This window comes from Rhinopithecus roxellana, chromosome 3 (genome assembly GCF_007565055.1).
Source record: "Rhinopithecus roxellana isolate Shanxi Qingling chromosome 3, ASM756505v1, whole genome shotgun sequence".
NCBI lineage: Eukaryota > Metazoa > Chordata > Mammalia > Primates > Cercopithecidae > Rhinopithecus > Rhinopithecus roxellana.
In genome coordinates, this window is record NC_044551.1 from 125,474,165 (window position 1) to 125,492,702 (window position 18,538).

An 18,538-nucleotide genomic window follows, 5' to 3' on the forward strand; every position below is an offset into this window, starting at 1 on the left:
GATGTATGTACAGTATTATATTCATAAGCAGGTTCCTCTGCTCAAACCCTTGATAAATTGATTGTTAATTTATTTACATTTTCTTTAAGATACTACCTTCTCCTTGTAGGAAATTCAAACAGTAGTGATAAATAAGAAAAAAAATCCAGATCATTTGAAATTCTACCAGAGAGATGACTGTTATGAATATTTTGATCTTTTTTTCCCATATATGTGTGAGAGAGAGATAGGGAACTTTGTATGTATATGTATTTATGGAATTTTCAGTGTATATTTTTACTTATGGAAATGACCCTTTGTCAGTTTTAAATTATTTCATTTGACATGTTTTCAGCCAAATTGTGAGCTTTTTGATGGGAGGAATTACTTTCTAGTCCCTTTACAAATCTTCTAAAGAGTATTTTGTACTCAGTACATGACTGATGTCAAACCAATAAGTGTTTATTAATCAGTAAGCAGTAGCTTGATCTAGCAAGATTTGGGCATGAGCAAACTGTCCATATTTTATAGTCTCACCTCTTCTCTTCACCTATCCTTTCCTTTTGTTATTGAATAATGAACACCATGCTGATTCTAATTTTTTCCTTTCTGAAAGAAAGTGGACCACATAATGAGAGCTTCCTGGTTGCTTATGTTAGATCCTAGTGAAGGAGCCTCACTTTCTCTGAGGTACTGTGGATTATTAGAATTTGCTTTGTCATTAGGCTATGAAAGAGGAGAAGCTCTCCTCCAGTACCTTCCCCTACAACAAAAAACCTGGTTAATATAGACCTAAGGACAAAGAATTGATTGGCATCAGATCTGTGAGCTTGTGGGGGAAAACAAGCCTCCCAAGTGTGTTTTTCTTTCTGTCCTCTGTTAACCCAGGTGATAGGTGAGCTGGTCTCTCCAGATACCTGCGTCCCCGCAGAGCGGCTAGATGAAGCAGACAGGCAGGAGGCTGATATGGGGTCTCGGCAGGGCTCAGGCAATGGGAGCATCTGTAATTGTAGAAATGAGGCCTGTGGTTGGTTCTGGGAGATGCATACAGATCAAACCCTGGACCCAGGGTAGTTGTGAAATCTGTCAGTGAAGACATAACTCATGCACAAACAGTGTCAGGAGAGCACTTCAGGATTCATCCTTTTCTTGTGTGGCAGTGGCTCCTGGCCTAGCTGTTTCACAGGTGGTTCTGAGGAAGGAATGGGGTGACATATGCTGCAGCCACCATCTGACCTCTGCGAAGCAGCTGCGCATTGTGGGGGAAGTTATGAGAGGATTAGAGGTAACAAGTGGCCAGTAGAGGGTGCTAAAACATTTACTCATTGAGTAAGCCATGTGGCTAGGAAGCTAGTTTTATTTAGTCAACTCATACTTTAAAGAACTAGGGATAATTCGAATAGAGTATATAGATTTATTATTGATTACAGAGCTAGATGTCAGTGATAGTACTCAAGATTTATTTTATAAACACATACTGAGTTTCAGGGCCTTGCCCTCTCCCCATAATATTTTATTTTTTATAAGTAGTTTATAGTTAGTGTACTTTAGTAAAAGTTCAGACTTGACAATCTTGAAGTCTAGTTGAAGAAGTTTTATTAATCTGTTCCACTAAGCCTTTCTTGTTTTCTGAAGCCACGATCTTCACATTAAACTTGCAGAAAGTCCTTGATCAGTACCTCAGTTCAGAGCTCACCCTCAAAAGGCCGGCTGAAAAGGGCCTTTACTTTCTTTTGAAAAAAAAAAGAAGAAAGAAAAAAGTGAATTGGAATATTATATGGGAAAAGGTGATTTTTCTACAGATCTTTCCTATCTCTGGGGCACTGAAAACAGAAAACATGAGCATTTAACAAAAATGACTGAAAGAGTACATGAAGGTAAAAATGCCCTTTGGAAAACAGTGTCCTTGGCATTATACCTTTACTGCTTTATGTCCTGAGCCTTTGCCTGGGTGCCCTGATGGTGTAGCTGACTCTTGAATGACCCTCAGAGCAGAAATTGTTCTGAAGTTTTCCTTGAGTGGATTCAAAGGGGATTAAGTCAAATGTCAGAAATTCTCTAAGCTAAGATTTATAGACTGAGATCCCTGGAAGGCTGGACTGAAGACCTGGCATGGATAAGAATGTTGAGAGGCAGACATAGGTAAGTAACTAGTTTCAAGAAGCAACTTTACGGAGTTAGTACATTTTTATTGTCCTAGGTATATGTCACTTGGTGGTCTTGAAAAAACAATGAACTTGTACTTACATAGATTATGTGTGGAATGAGATAGTTCTGTAGCTAGCTAGTTGTTATGCTGCCTGATATCTTATACTATCATCTCACCCCCCTATTGGGTTGAGTGAAGGATTAAAGGTGAGAATTTCACTTAATGCAGGTAACTTGAGGATGGGGCCAAGCTGACAGCCCCACTTTGTGGTGCTGTGCGCATAAAGGAAAGCTCTCTACTTTCCTGTACAGCTCATTGACCTTTGGGGCAGCCCAAAGTAAGGCAGCCCTGCTCTCTGGTAATGTTCAGGCTGTGCTCATAATCTTTTCTGCTAAGCCTTTTGAGACACAAGATTTTTTAACATCCTTAATGATCTCAAACCCTTTTAGAGAGACTTGTCGTAGACATAGAATAGTTAATCAGGAAGGGACTGAATCAGGTTGAAAATCTGATAAGTACATTGGGGAGGGGAGTATGGTATGGGGTGAGAAGGAATCATGGTGATTTTGCACTGACTGTGTCTTAGGCAAATTTCACCTAAGTTTCAATGAGAGTGAAGAGAACTATGGAGCACATGCTAAGTTTAACCTGACAGAAACCAACTTTTCCATTTGAAATCTTTCTGGTGACCTCTTAATTAAAAAATCATGAGCGTCTTAAAGTCCTGTAGCTTCCCAGCTATAGGTCTAGTCCTTATTAATTTAGGGGAACCATAGCTGTTCTAAGGCCTGGATTTTTAGCAATGATGACAGTAGCTTGGGCTACTTGGGTTCCCAGCATCATTATATGAAGCAAACCATCTAAACTGAACAGAGTTGGATGATAGTCTCCCACTCCCCAATTACCTGTGGTATAAAGTTTCCATTCCTTGAAGGTATTTCTTGGCTTTCATTATCTGGTCCTGATTTAGCTTTTGGGTCTCATATTAAACTAATATCTTATTCTCTGGGCCTGATTTCAGCCATATTGACTGCTATTATCTCCTCAAATGGGCCAAGATACTTTTTTGCCTTTGCACATATTGCTTATTCTCTTTGGAATACTATCCTTGCCCTTGCCTGCTTTTTGAAATCCTACTCAACTCAATTACTACATCCTCCACAGTTTCTATTGCCTCCTGCTCAGCAGTAGTGTTCTTTTTTCTTTTTCCTGCACTCAAAGCACTTTGCTTGTTCTTCCTATTATAGCAGTGCTTAGTGCCATCATTCCTCAGTTATCTTGTCTCCTTGTGAGTGCAGCAGGAGTCTTTGATTTATGCCAGTGCTTGGCATAGTGCTTTGTACACAATGGTGGCTTAGCAAAGGTTGCTGAACTAGTAATTCTGGATACCTTCTTTAGGTCTTGGTTGGTACAGTTCCTTTCATTTTTTTCAGTGGTATCTACAAATTCTGATAGAACACTCTGTTGGTTCACTTTTGGATAGGAATATTGCAGAGGCTAATTTAAGCCTGGGAACTTAACTTCCTTAAATTATTCAAAACTGGGACACATGCCCATTCTGCAGTTTGAGGTGGTTGGCTAGTTAGACCTCTCAGGAGATAGAATTAGGAAGTAGTGGAAGAGCTGTTTGGGAATTAGAAAGTGTCCTGTCAGAGAGGAAGGAACATATGCATTGCTCGATTGTTAATTAAAATACTTTATGCCATATGTACTTGTGTCTTTTTTTAGGCACAATCCAGATTAGGGTGACCATACTTTTTGTTTTTATCTATACTTGTTAGGATCTATAAAATATACCCCTCAAAGGGTGTGGACTTTTGTGGTAATTTTCCATGTCTCTGGAGAATTGGGTGGGAGGTGTTTTCCTCTAATATACAAGTTCCTTACATGTATGAACCTGAGATGTTGCAGTCTCCTGGAAAATCAACATTTGTTCTCCATCTGTCTTGTTGAATTTATCTTTCATATGGAGTGGAAATATAGCGCAAAAGAATGACTTTCCATGGTAATTGTTGAAACTTGTGCTTTTAGGCAAGAGAATCACTGATACAAGAATAACTGATACTCTCTAGTTGTGTAATTCCACAAAGAAATATTGTTTTTGATGACTAAAGTTTTTGCCAAAAGTAAGGATTTATTATTCATTCTCTTATTAAACTGTATGCATTATGATCACAAAGGACGAAACTGTAAGATCAGTGATTCCCAACTCTTTTGGAATTATATTACTTTTTTTGTTATCTGATTCATGTTCTGTAATTCCCTCCCTTCAATGTATTTTATGATTATATAGACTTTTGTAATATTGTTATATAAAGTTTAATTTGTTTTGAGGATATTGAAGACATTTTGAAGAACAGAGAGAAACTTAAGTATTGCAACATCAAGGGTTGGTAACCACAGGCTGTCTACACACCTCTTCATAGCTTTCAATGCAGATAGAGCAACTTGTCCTCAAGTGGAGGATGCCAAAACTGTGACTTTTCCATTGCTATTTATCAGTCTTGTTCTTAGGGTGTATTTGAGCACACTTTGTGAGTGACTGGGCTAGATTTAGCAAATGTTCTGTTAGGAAGAATTTATGGCATAGTTATACTTTGGTTTGGTTTGTTATTTCTCCAAAAGCATGTTGCAATGTTGGTATGCTTTATGCTTCCTTCCTGGCTTTCCCTGGTTTGTAAAGGATTGGGAGGCTGAGACTGTCTTTGGCAAAGCAGCACAAATAGCATTACTGCTAATGTATTAGTACTTCCCTACCATGTGCGTTTCTGTATCTCCTTCCTTACATTTTCCCTATACTTTCTTGTGCTTCAGTATTAGTTAGGGTGGTCTAGCCCTAAATCTATGAGTTTTGCTGTAACAGATTAATCCAGCAATGCATAATGGCGCCGATGTTACAGAAATTTACATCTTGCTTAGTAATAGGTAGGTTCACACATTGGTGGGCAGCTCTTTTTCATATGGTCATTTGGGGATTCAGGTTATGACAGTGTTGCTATCATCATTATGAGGCTATGAAGGTTGCTCTGGGACTGTCTCTATTTCAGCCAGCCAGAGGGAAAGTGGGATGGAGGAGTGTGCATGGAAGGTCAGGAAATGGCACACATCACTCCTGCTTTGCATTCTTTTGCTAAGACTTAGTCGCGTGGCCAAACCTAACTGTGAAGGAAGCTGGGAATTGTCTAGCTCTGTGCCCAGGAATAAGAGAACATTGTATTTGTGTGCTAGGGCTGCCATGACAAAATACCACAGACCTAGTGGCTTAACCAACAGAAATTTATTTTCCCAGAGTTCCAGAAGATAGATATATAAGGTCAATGTGTCAGTGGGATTAGTTTCTTCTGAGCCTGTCTCCTTGGCTTGTGGATGGCTGCCCTCTTGCTGTGTCCTCACATGGTCTTTCCTCTGTGTGTGTGCATGCCTGGTTTCTCTTTTTATGCTTCAATTTCCTCTTCTTTTAAGGACACCAGTCAGGTTGTCCTAGGGCCCACCCTAATAGACTCATTTTAATGTAATTACCTCTTTAAAAGCCCTGTCTTTAAATACAGCCATATTCTGAGGTACGGGGGGTTAGGGTATCAACATAGGAATTTTGCAGTGGTCACAATTCAGCCCATAACAAATGTAGAGTTTTGTGCACAGCTAACAGCCTCTTTCCTCTTCCCTGCTTTGTAATTTAATGTGTTAATGTTTGATCTGTTCATTGGAAATCAGGGGAAGGGTCATAGATTTAGAGCCAGATAGAGTAGATTCAAATTCTGGTTCTACTACTTAACAGCTGATTTGTCTCTCTGAATATCAGATTCCTTATCTCTGAAATGTGAATAAAAATCTCTACCTTGCAAAGTTGTTTTGAGGAATGAAGAAAAAACCCTGTGTAGGGCTGGGCATAGAGAACATTATTGTAATTCTTTCTTCCATTGGTGATGCCTCGTCTTCTGGATGGGACTCAGGACTACAAATCTTACTGACTTTTGCAATAAAAATCCAGACATTCTCAAGGATTATGTGGAACGTTGAAGATGGTCCCTCATGAATCCACCCATGAAGTTACATAACCAGTATTTATTAGATGGCAATGTGGCATGGGTTTCCCTGCAGAGAAACATGACTTAATTGTTTTTTATCTGAATTTGCTGAAGATATCCATTTTTATTAAGTCTGTTTTCCCAGTTAACCTCATTCTGACCTAAGTTGAACGACATGAGAAAGAAAATAAACAACACTGTTTCTATTTTTAAAAACAGTTTTAAATTCTTTCATATTAACAAAATAATAAAATCAGAATGTGTAATACAATTTTATTGCTTCAATTTTTAAAGGATTTTGGTAGCTAATGTATATCTATACTTATGTTGGAGGGAATTCAAAGAATGCTATAGTTTCTATGAGAATATGTATTTCCTTATTTGTGCTACCATTTAAGTTTGGAGAATTCCTGTAACCCATGAAACCATGGTAAAATCTTAACTAATTTTGCTTTTTATGTATACAGAATTTTGCAGCTCTGAGAGGTGAATTATTCAGTTAATCCTTTCAAAATGTTTATAAACATATTCTTTACTTATGAGGTAAAAGCTTGTTTTTAGGTTTCTTCTTTAAATAGATCTTTAGAGATTTTTCTAATCTGCTAAAATATGCTGTTGACTAATCATATTTCATAAGTATTACATTTAGAAATATCTCAAGGGATCCAATTTGTAAAAGCCAACTATTTGCCAGCCTGACTTTCTGTCTGGTTCTTTATACAAATAATTATGCAGGCAAAGTTTTCCTGTAGTTCCAGGGATAAAGCTCACATACAAAGTACTTTGCTTGACTATTTAAACTTGGGCCAGAATCTCTTTAGGCTCATGAACACAGCTTTCATATCTATGATGAACAGAGTAGAGGGGTTGCTGTATGTACTGTGGAGCTGGCTAAATCAGAGACTCATTAGAAAATGGATTAGTGGATTAGATGTTCAGCACTTTCTTGCCATATTCTATATTTTACATAATCTATTATTTTTTATTCTCATATGCATACATATATGTATAAAAACCCTTTTGTTATCATTGGTAACATTTTAAAAGCTTAAGACTCAGTACTTTAACCCCATCAGTGATTTTGAAATGCTAAAAGAGCTTTTGGTATGGACCCGTTAGGATGCCTTTAGCTGCCAGAAACAGAAATTCTAACACAACCTGCCTTAAAGTAGGCGATTTCTTGGGTTCTGTTAACAGAACGAAGTCTAGTTATAGCTGTGGATAAGTGTGGGCTGGGACACCCTGACTGTGCTCCTTCATGCTCTGGTCTCTGAGTTGGCTTCATCCTCAGTGCTGTGCAAAAGGCAGCGACAATTTCAGGCTCCAGTATGTACAACACAATATTTAGAGGAGGAGGTAGTCCAGTGCTGATGGCACCCTCTTGAAGAGCAAAAAGAAGGAAACTTCTTTTTCAGAAATCCTTAGCAAATTTTCCCTCATTTATACTAACCTCGATTGGTTTATGACCATTTCTGAACCAATCCTTGTAGGTAGGGCAATGAGATGCACCTCAACTTACACCTGGATATCTGAACCAGTCACTAATAAAGTGATAAGATTACCCTTAGACCTTCCAGGCCTGCCTCTGGAGTAGTGATATGATTTGGTTGTGCCCCCACCCAAATCTCATCTTGAATTGTTGTTCCCATAATCCCCACATATCACGGGAAGGGCCAGGTGGAGAGAATTGAACCAAGGGGAGTTTCCCCCATCCTGTTTTCATGATAGCGAGCTAGTTCTCATGCGATCTGATGGTTTTGTAAGGGGCTTCCCCCTTCACTGGGCACTCATTTCTTCCTCCTTCCACCATGTGAAGAACATATTTGTTTCCCTTTCTGCCATGATTGTAAGTTTCCTGAAGTCTCCCCAGCCTTGCGGAACTGTGAGTCAATTAAACCCCTTACATTTATAAATTACCCAGTCTCGGGCAGTTCTTTATATAGATATAGATATATATATATGAATATATGAGATCAGACGAATACAAGTGGTTTCTGAGGTCATGTCTCGTGGACTGGGTGGAAAAATGAAAATCAGCATAGTGACAAAAGGAGAAAATGGGTACTGAGTAGATACTAACAATACTCAGTACAACATTGTGTTGTTATAATGAAGCTTCTTACCGTGTAAATGATAAAGTTCAGCCTATCTTTCTTTACCTGCTCTATTTTACATTTAGTCAATGTAGAGACTACATTACATTAAAAACTGTCCTTGTCTGCCTAGTACTTGTTCATGAGAAATCTATTTTGGTTTGGATTAATAGATTCTATGATTCGTATTATTTATTTGCAACTGTGGAGCTAAATATCTCATGTACTTGTTAAAGCAGAAAGTTTTGTTTTGTTTTTAGACCCTCTAATTTGATGCCTTACAGACCAGGAAGTTAGGAATTTCCCCATCTGATTACATGCCGTTGAATAATTCCAGTAAATAATGCTGAATGCTCCTTGGAATCATTATAAAATGTTGTGGTAAACCCATTTCATCTTCATGGCTTGTTGTTTTTAATATTTTTAGTGGTTTCTTCTTAATTAATTAATTTTTTCTTTTTGGTATGATTAAAGTGTGAGGGTTTGGTTCTTTTCCCGTTAAGATAGAATCTGGGAATTTATTGATTTCAGATTATCATGTTAGGCCTGATTCATTCAAAAAGATATAATATATTACAGAATTTTCTGGTAAATCTTTAGCCTTTGGTATTTAGTTTAAGCTGTGTGACTCTTTTTGAATTTAGTGCTGTAAAGAAGCCAATGATATATTCTTTTGCTACACAGCAATGAGTTGTTAAAGCTATTTTTAGAAATTAGTAATTTTTCTCAAGTCACAGATGAGAAAAAACAAAAAACAAAGCAGAAGTTAGTTTTTCTAGCAGTTTCTCATTTTACTACTTTTAAAACTGCATCTTAGTATTCATTTATTGAGAAAATACATGGTTGAAAAAAGATGCTATGAACTCAATAACATTTAAAAATGAATTTACGTGAATCACAGCCATATGTGCATATATCAAGAAATAGTACACTTGTGTGAGGCAGTTTTTCAGTCTACAGTCAATTCATGGTGCACATGGAGATTCAAGGATGCCTTACACTAACCTGTGGTACCTTTATTCACTCCAGATAACTACCAACCAATCGGGAAACTATAATTCAAATTTTTACATGAGTGCTTTAAATACCCAACTTTTCTAGTAATAAAATTGTTAACCAACCTTTGAATGCAGCCACTTTTAGTTGTAAAATATTAGACCCTAGAGCCTAAGTAAAATTTTTCTTCCTCCATCCACCCTGCACATGGGAGGCACTAAGTAAGTATTAGTTATGTCAATGAATGAATGAATATTTGAATGATGACTGTGAGAGCTTGACGTCCTACGGTTTTCTTGGCAAAAGTATGGAAATAAGTCTCTCTGAGAGGGAACTGAGTAACCCTTCCAGGGGAACTTAATGTCTACGAACCAGAAGGGAGCAAGAAATATTTCATAAAGTTGGATATCATGCCAAATCCTTCACCCACAGTTGGTATTGTATCAGAAAGTATTTCTTAAAATTTTCTCTCCTTGTTAATTTTATTCTGTCACAGTGATTGATTTTTTTTAAGGGGGCTGGTTTAGGAAATATAATGATCTTTTTGTGTATCTCATCTTTTGCAGATAAATGATAAAATTAATAGAAATGAACTTCAAAAGGGGGAAAAGCCCAATTGGGCTTTAAAAATGCCTCTCATCTGCCTTATTTTACCAATTTTCCTGTTTCTTTTGCAGTTATGTCTCAAAATACCTGATGTGTTTATTATTATTTTCTTTTTTATAAGCCTTTGTCAGAATGATGTGCTTATTTTGTCTTTTATATCTAGGTCTTTCACCAAGCTGTCTCTGGGGTGTAGAGGGCATCTCTTTATATTTGAAGAATTTGTAAACATTGGATATATTCATTTCCATGTTATACATGTAAAAAATCTAACACATCTTCCTGTTTGTATTCCATGTTTAGTTATGCCCGTGTCTCCCTTTATTGTGTTTTGATACAGTCCTTGAAAGACTGCCCTAATTGCATAGCGTCATTTGTTGTAGAAGGGCGGGAGGGCAGGTGATTTTGGGTCAGGCTTTTCAATTGGTAAGTAAGTAGGTTGGGGTTTTTCTAAGTTCTTCTAGTTCTCATAGTACCAACTCTTAAACCGCCACTTCTCCTTGACTTAAGGAGAAACTGGTTGTGATTATCCAGGAGTACTTTATTTTATTTTTAAAATAAAAATGATATGTGGCTTTTATTGGAGATGCTGTAAAGTACAAAGTAGAAAATAAAGATCACCTGTGATCTCTCCATATCATACTGAGTGAACTTTTATTTGTTTTTACTGTTTTTATTTAATTTTCCATTTGTATTTATTGTTCACCTATCTATAGGATTATAGTGTTTTGTTTTTATTGAAATTTCTGTGGGCTTTTCATCAATTTTTGTCTGTTTCTTGAGAATTGTAATATATACATTTTTCATATTTAAATCTATTGATGTTTTCTTTTGTAATTTTCTTCATTGCTTTAAATTTAGGAAGTGCTTTTTAAATCCACAGACTAGAGAGATATTCACCAAGGTTTCCTTTTTCCTCTTTTCTTTCACTTCATGAATTGATTCTCTTCTTTTACAATTAATTCTTATCTTTCTAGAGTTTAATGTATGGTATTAGGTTTGTGTAGATATTTTTTACCCAGATACCTAACTAATCATCATATTACTTTTGTTCTTCATTGTGTAATGGTGCATTTATTATGCATTAAACTTTATTATATTAGGCTACCAGAGTAAGATAGTATTTTGAAATTGTCTTCTCAGTCTTTCTGTCTCTGGACCTGTTCTTTTGAGGTTTTGCTCATCTGGAGCTTTTATTTACTATTTTGCTTCTTTTTTGGCTTTATTTTTTTCCCTTCTGTTTTCAATTTTTATTTCTGCACTTTCTAGAATTCTCAAAAAATTAGTCCACATGTGAGTGCCTGAAGGCAGCTGCACTGTTACATTCATGATTGTATTCCCTGTAGCCCTTATTAAAGATGTTTTAATTTTAAAATTAAGGAAAAACACAGAGAAGAAAATAGCCTCACCACTCGAATATACCCTGGTTTTGTTAAATGTTATATAATATAGAATTTATTACAAACTGTATAATATGTGTAATGTATTATATAATATTAATCTATGTATATATAAATAGAAACATTCATGTATATAAATATATATCTAAACTTACATACTATTTTGTTATGTGCTTTTTACTTATTATAATTCCATGTATTTAAATTTTCTTGTGTGACTTAAGTAAAATTTTAAACTTGTTATAGTGATACCCTTCAGTCTGTGCACCAAATAAGTTAACCTATGTGAAATAATATGCTATTGTTTTAAAAGTGATTGAATTTCTGAGCAATAATAGGGACAAAACACCCAACTTATCTTTGTTAAGATGCAAACATGTACGTGTGTTTTTCAAAGTTGTGTTTGCTACTGTACAGTTGTTTTGTGGGGTTGAATGAGTAAAATCAGAGGAGATAAATGGGTTGTATATTTTGATGTTTCTAGGGAGCCTAAAATGGTTTTGGCCACTTGATGTCTCGCAAAGTGGTAGCATACGGTCCAGGGACTGATCCTTAGCTATGGATGTCTCAGGAGAAAGAAGGAATCGCAAATATCTAGGGCAGGGGAAATTAGTTAGATGCCAAATCAAATATGTGCAATCATTGGCCAAAGGTGGGTACAAATAAGGCGGGAGGAAAAGCTGTGGTAAACAATGGCTGGTAAATAGAGAAGAGGCTCTGACCCCAGAGGGTGGGGGTGGTGATGACAGTAAGTACCTGGAAAGTACAGGTAGCCCTTTAAATGTGCCCCTCTATGTAGAGGTAGCCGTATGATCCATAACTTTAAATCACTGGAGAGCCAAGCAGCATGACCTTTATTTTGGGAAGAGTCCTCAGATGGATGTGGTTTGCTTCCTCAAATTCTCATGGTTGAGTAAAGTTTAGTTAAGTATTCAAGGTGCCTTTGTTAGATTATAGTACGGAGGGTAGAGGAAAGGAATACTTTTGGATAATTTTGAGAAGTGGTGAAACTACCAGAACTTCAGGGTATTGTCTCTGGGCAAAATGTCTCTTGATTCTTGCTCTTTCTTGGAAACTCAAAAGAAAGGACAAGAGATCTTCTAACAAATCATGTGGCAGTGAGCCCAGTGTGGCTGGAATAGAAGAAGGTCCAATGGTGCAGTTTCGAGAGGGCATGTTAGAAAAACCACTTCACCCAGGGTGAGAGGCATTCAGTCCCAGGAGCCTTAGGATTTGTACTTTATCTCGAAACTATACAGTTTGTAGCAAAAGAAGGAAGTACAGCCAGGCGCGGTGGCTCAAGCCTGTAATCCCAGCACTTTGGGAGGCCGAGAGGGCAGATCACGAGGTCAGGAGATTGAGACCAACCTAGCTAACATGATGAAACCCTGTCTCTACTAAAAAATACAAAGCACTAGCCAGGCGAGGTGGCGGGCGCCTGTAGTCCCAGCTACTTGGGAGGCTGAGGCAGGAGAATGGCGTAAACCCGGAAGGCGGAGCTTGCAGTGAGCTGAGATCCTGCCACTGCACTCCAGCCCGGGCGACAGAGCGAGACTCCGTTTCAAAAAAAAAAAAAAAAAAAAAGAAGGAAGTAGAAGGAAGTACTACATAAACACCTCACTTGTATCTTCACAACCTTTTATTTCCACATGTACTACAAATGTTATTTTTCCTTTTCGAATCAAATTCTGTAAATACAGAATTGAAAGCTTTCAAAAGAAGAGCTAAAGATAATCAGGCTACTAATGCTCTGCTTTCTTTTTATAAAAAATACGTATATTTTTAAGAGATGGGGTCTCACTCTGTTGTCCAGGCTGGAGTGCAGTGGTGCAAAAATAGCTCACTGCATCCTTGAGTTCCTGGGCTCAAGTGATCCTCCTTTCTCAGCCTCCTGGGGGGTTAGGACTATAGGCATGTGCCACCACATCCAGCTAAGTTTTTTTATTTTTGTAGAGATGGGGTCTTGCTATGTGACCCCAGCTGGTTTGGAACTCCTGGGGTCAAGTGATCCTCCCCACCTCAGCCTCCCAAATTGTTACAGGCATAAGCCACTGCACCCGGCTATGCTCTGCTTCCATACTACTAATCTCACAAGTTTATTTCCTTTATCGTTTGATTTAGGTATTTCTATTGTTTTATGAAATGCGAACACGATAGTATGCTGACAGTATAAGCCCCTGTTGAACATATTGATGTATATTAGCTCAAAAAGTCCTAAGGTCTGGGTTTTCATCTTCTATTTAAGAATTAGTGAACTTCTTAAAAACACATTGCAAATTTAAAAGGTGAACTATTAAATGAGGAAAATGCACACCATGAGAACAAGGATTTTTTTTTTTTGTTTATTTACCACTGTATTCCCAGCACCAGGCATAGATAGGGCTTGACTCACTATAGACACCAATACATAATTGTCGAGTGGGAATGAAAGTGTATGAGGGAACTCCTAAACCTTTTGGAGTTGTAGGTTTCCACTGTTTTGATCTCTTGGCATTTTCCTGTCTCTCCTCAAAATTTTCTGTGTTAAATTAAGGTAGGTTAATATGATGTGTCAGAAAATCTGGTGACATATGTTAAGATAATTGGCAATATTCTGTTTTGTAATTCATAAATTAGCATTAACTGTACTCTTGACATTGGTGACCTTTACGAATTGTTCAATTTGGGTGCATATAGTTTCCATAGTGGTTTATTATTATGCATTTTTAAAAAAACAGTCAAACTGTTGATCTCTTCGTGAATGCTGTGGTGTATAAACCAGGTGGGGAGAGCAGTGCTGAGATTCTCATGCTGAGCAGATGGCAGGGCCTGCTTGCCAGTCACATGGCTCCCTCCTGCACACTGCCTTTGCAGCTCACACTCATCATATTTTTTTCCTTAAGAGAATTCCCAGTCTCACCCATGCTATGGTCTTTAGGGGTCTCTTGGAAAGAATTAAAATTTCCGATGTTAAATTCCTGAATGGCCAGAGACTATTGTAATAATTAGACCTTAAGGCATTAGAAAATGATAATATAACTTGTGCTGTTTTCTTTGATTTTATTAGGTAAGAAAGCTCCAGTTTTATTTAATAAAGAAATGATTGAGTCAATGAAGGAAGGTTCAGTTGTTGTGGATTTAGCTGCTGAGGCTGGTGGAAACTTTGAAACCACTAAGCCAGGAGAACTCTACATTCATAAGGTATAGCAAGATGCATTTTCTATCTGCGATCACTTCTCGTGTCTTAAGTGAGTTATGAGGGGGTGTTTATTTCTTTAAATATTTAGAGACATTGAGGCCTAAAATTTTAAAATTAAAAGTAGGCATATTTAAAGTTTCTGTTGAAATATGTATTTATGTTTATGGGTATGTACATATATTTATAAAGATATATAATTTCAAAACTTAGCATTGAATATGAATGAGAATTGTTCTAGAATGAATGTGAACGTAGGGCGATAGACTTTTTTGACTGTAATTTTGTTCATTTAGGGAATTACTCACATAGGCTACACAGACCTGCCCAGCCGAATGGCCACTCAGGCCAGCACCCTATATTCCAACAACATCACCAAACTCCTGAAGGCCATCAGCCCGGACAAAGATAATTTTTATTTTGATGTGAAAGATGACTTTGACTTTGGTACGATGGGTCATGTCATCAGAGGAACTGTAGTGATGAAAGTAAGTAAAGAGATCTATTCCTTCCTGTGCTTTTAGTGTAAATTTGTTTTAGAATTTCTGTTTATGGAAGAAATCTATTTTGGAATTGAGACATATTTTAATAAGGTATTGGTATGCCAGGTTTATGCTGATAAAAATTATTTGTAAATGCAGAATGATTTAAAGAAAAATATTTCAAAGACTTAAAAGTACATGACTTACCAAAAATATACACTGCTTTTGAAAAACAGAATGAACAAATTGAATAAAGTAAAAATTAAACATTCCCCCCACTTATCTGCTTTTAAGGGTTTGATTTTCATTCTTACATATATGTCCTGTACGTGTACAAATTACATATATATGTATGTATATGTAACATAGATATTAGTATTTGTATACACATGTGACATATTTATGTAAAATGATGTTACAAATTGTATGAATTTATTTACAGAAAATTATATTTAAAAGAACAGGGTTTTAAAAAATAGTAAAGTATATTCTTTAAGCAATTTTGAAATGCTGGATTGACTTTTTAATATGTACTATTTTCTAATATCTATTAGGATGGCAAAGTGATTTTCCCACCTCCCACACCGAAAAATATTCCTCAAGGTGCCCCAGTAAAACAGAAGACAGTGGCTGAGCTGGAAGCTGAAAAAGCGGCTACCATTACACCCTTTAGGAAGACAATGACAACGGCTTCTGCATATACAGCAGGTGAGGATACCATTTACCAGGGTTTAGTCTTGATTGTTTGATTTGCAAGTTATATATATATGTGTGTGTATATATATCTACATGTGTGTGTATATATATATGTGTGTATATCTACGTGTGTGTGTATATATGTATACACATATATACACACACATAGATATATATACACATGTAGATATATACATATGTAGATATCTATACATATATATACATAGATATATATACACATGTAGATATATATACATGTAGATATACATACACATGTAGATACATACACATGTAGATATACATACACATGTAGATACATACACATGTAGATATACATACATATGTAGATACATACACATGTAGATATACATATGTAGATACATACACATGTAGATATACATACATATGTAGATACATACACATGTAGATATACATACATATGTAGATACATGCACATGTAGATATACATACATGTGTAGATACATACACATGTAGATATACATACATGTGTAGATACATGCATATGTAGATATACATACATGTGTAGATATACATACATATGTAGATACATACATATGTAGATACACATACATATGTAGATATACATACATATGTAGATACATACATATGTAGATACATACATATGTAGATATCTACATATGTAGATACATACATATGTAGATACCTACATATGTAGATACACACATATGTAGATATGTAGATACCTACATATGTAGATACACACATATGTAGATATGTAGATACCTACATATGTAGATACACACATATGTAGATATGTAGATACCTACATATGTAGATACACACATATGTAGATATGTAGATACCTACATATGTAGATACACACATATGTAGATATGTAGATACCTACATATGTAGATACACACATATGTAGATATGTAGACACACATATGTAGATATGTAGATACACACATATGTAGATACACACATATGTAGATATGTAGATACACACATATGTAGATACACACATATGTAGATATGTAGATACACACATATGTAGATATGTAGATACACACATATGTAGATATGTAGATACACACATATGTAGATATGTAGATACACACATATGTAGATATGTAGATATCTACATATGTAGATACACACATATGTAGATATGTAGATATCTACATATGTAGATACACACATATGTAGATATGTAGATATCTACATATGTAGATACACACATATATAGATATGTAGATATCTACATATGTAGATACACACATATGTAGATATGTAGATACACACATATGTAGATATATACATATGTAGATACACACATATGTAGATATGTAGATATCTACATATGTAGATATACACATATGTAGATATATACACATATGTAGATATATACACATATATAGATATATATACATATGTAGATATATATACATATATAGATATATATACACACATATATATACTGTATGTTTTCTTTTTTTTTTTTTTTGAGACGGAGTCTCTCTCTGTCACCCAGGCTGGAGTGCAGTGGTGCGATCTTGGCTCACTGCAAGCTCTGCCTCCCGGGTTCACGCCATTCTCCTGCCTCAGCCTTCTGAGCAGCTGGGACTACAGGTGCCTACCACCATGCCCGGCTAATTTTTGTATTTTTAGTAGAGATGGGGTTTCACCATGTTAACCAGGACAATCTCAATCTCCTGACTTCATGATCCACCCGTCTTGGCCTCCCAAAGTGCTGAGATTACAGGCGTGAGCTGCCGCACCCAGCCTGCAAGCAATATATTAATTGTTAAAATTAGTAAATGAAATGCTTTTGTCTTTTTTGGATTCCATTAGTGATCAGGCCTCATAGACTTGGTTTTTCAGCAACATACTACTTGTCTCACCTGTACGGAAATGGAGATTACATTTATTGATGCAATAAATAGAGTCAGTGTGCTAAACACTGGAATGAAAGCATGTGAAATAATATGCAGGCAATAAACATTTTTCCTTTTACAGAAAACATTTTAAATACAGTTATTTATATATATTAAAAATATATGTATTATATATATGTTTGAAACAGAGTCTTTTTCTGTTGCTCAGGTAGGAGTGCAGTGGTGTAGTTATGGCTCACCACAGCCTCAACTTCCTGGGGTTGAGGAAGGAAGCTTCCCACTTCAGCCTCCTGAGTAGCTGGGAATACAGGCACATGGCACCATGCCCAGCTAATTTTTGTGTGTTTTTTTTTGTAGAGATGGGGCTTCACCATGTTGCCCGGGCTGGTCTTGAACTCCTGAGCTCAAGTGATCCTCCTGCCTTGGCCTGCCAGTGTGCTGAGATTACTTTTATCTATATCAAATGTATTGAGAAGTGATGTATGCCATATTGTGCTTGTGTTAAATGCATATAAATATAATTATGTTTTTTCTGTTTTTTTGTGAAATATCAGTTGTGATTATCTGAACACATGGGTTAGACAAGGGAACCAAATGTTTGCCTTAAAGAATAAATACTACAATATAGGCTTTAGTCCTTGAACATTTGACTAACATTTTGAGTTACTCAACTTGTAAAAAAATTCAATATTTTCATTTAGATCTCTTTCTTTATAATTTAACATAAATTCTTTGTTTTAAAATTCATCTTCATGAAAACACTAAATAATTTATTGTAAAGTGGTGATTAATATTCATTCTGGCTATGCATTGTTAGAGGCTGAAATACGGATATTTGATTTTAAATTGGTTTCTGTCTCAAAGAATGAATTAAAAATGTTTAGATCTATTCAGAGCCAAAACAAAAACAAAACAAAAGCAAACTATGAAGAATTAAGGACCAGCACCAAGCACATAAAATTCTTGTAGACTCAGCATCCTCCAAATTCCCATGTGAGTCCAGATGTTTTAAAGCTAAACATGTAACTCTCCTTGAATAAAGAGCAAGTCTCAGCAA

The 18,538-nt window shown here is 36.2% G+C and overlaps 1 protein-coding gene across 5 annotated transcripts in view; it reads left to right on the forward strand.

Moving 5' to 3' along the window:
- Positions 1-18,538, forward strand: part of NNT (nicotinamide nucleotide transhydrogenase) — a 111,530-nt gene that overhangs the window by 33,429 nt on the left and 59,563 nt on the right. For all 5 annotated transcript variants that reach the window (XM_030927252.1, XM_030927253.1, XM_030927254.1 and 2 more), the window contains 3 exons: positions 14,295-14,428; positions 14,720-14,911; positions 15,460-15,613. In XM_030927252.1, the coding sequence (XP_030783112.1) occupies positions 14,295-14,428; positions 14,720-14,911; positions 15,460-15,613 (480 nt within the window). The remainder of the gene's footprint in view (positions 1-14,294; positions 14,429-14,719; positions 14,912-15,459; positions 15,614-18,538) is intronic.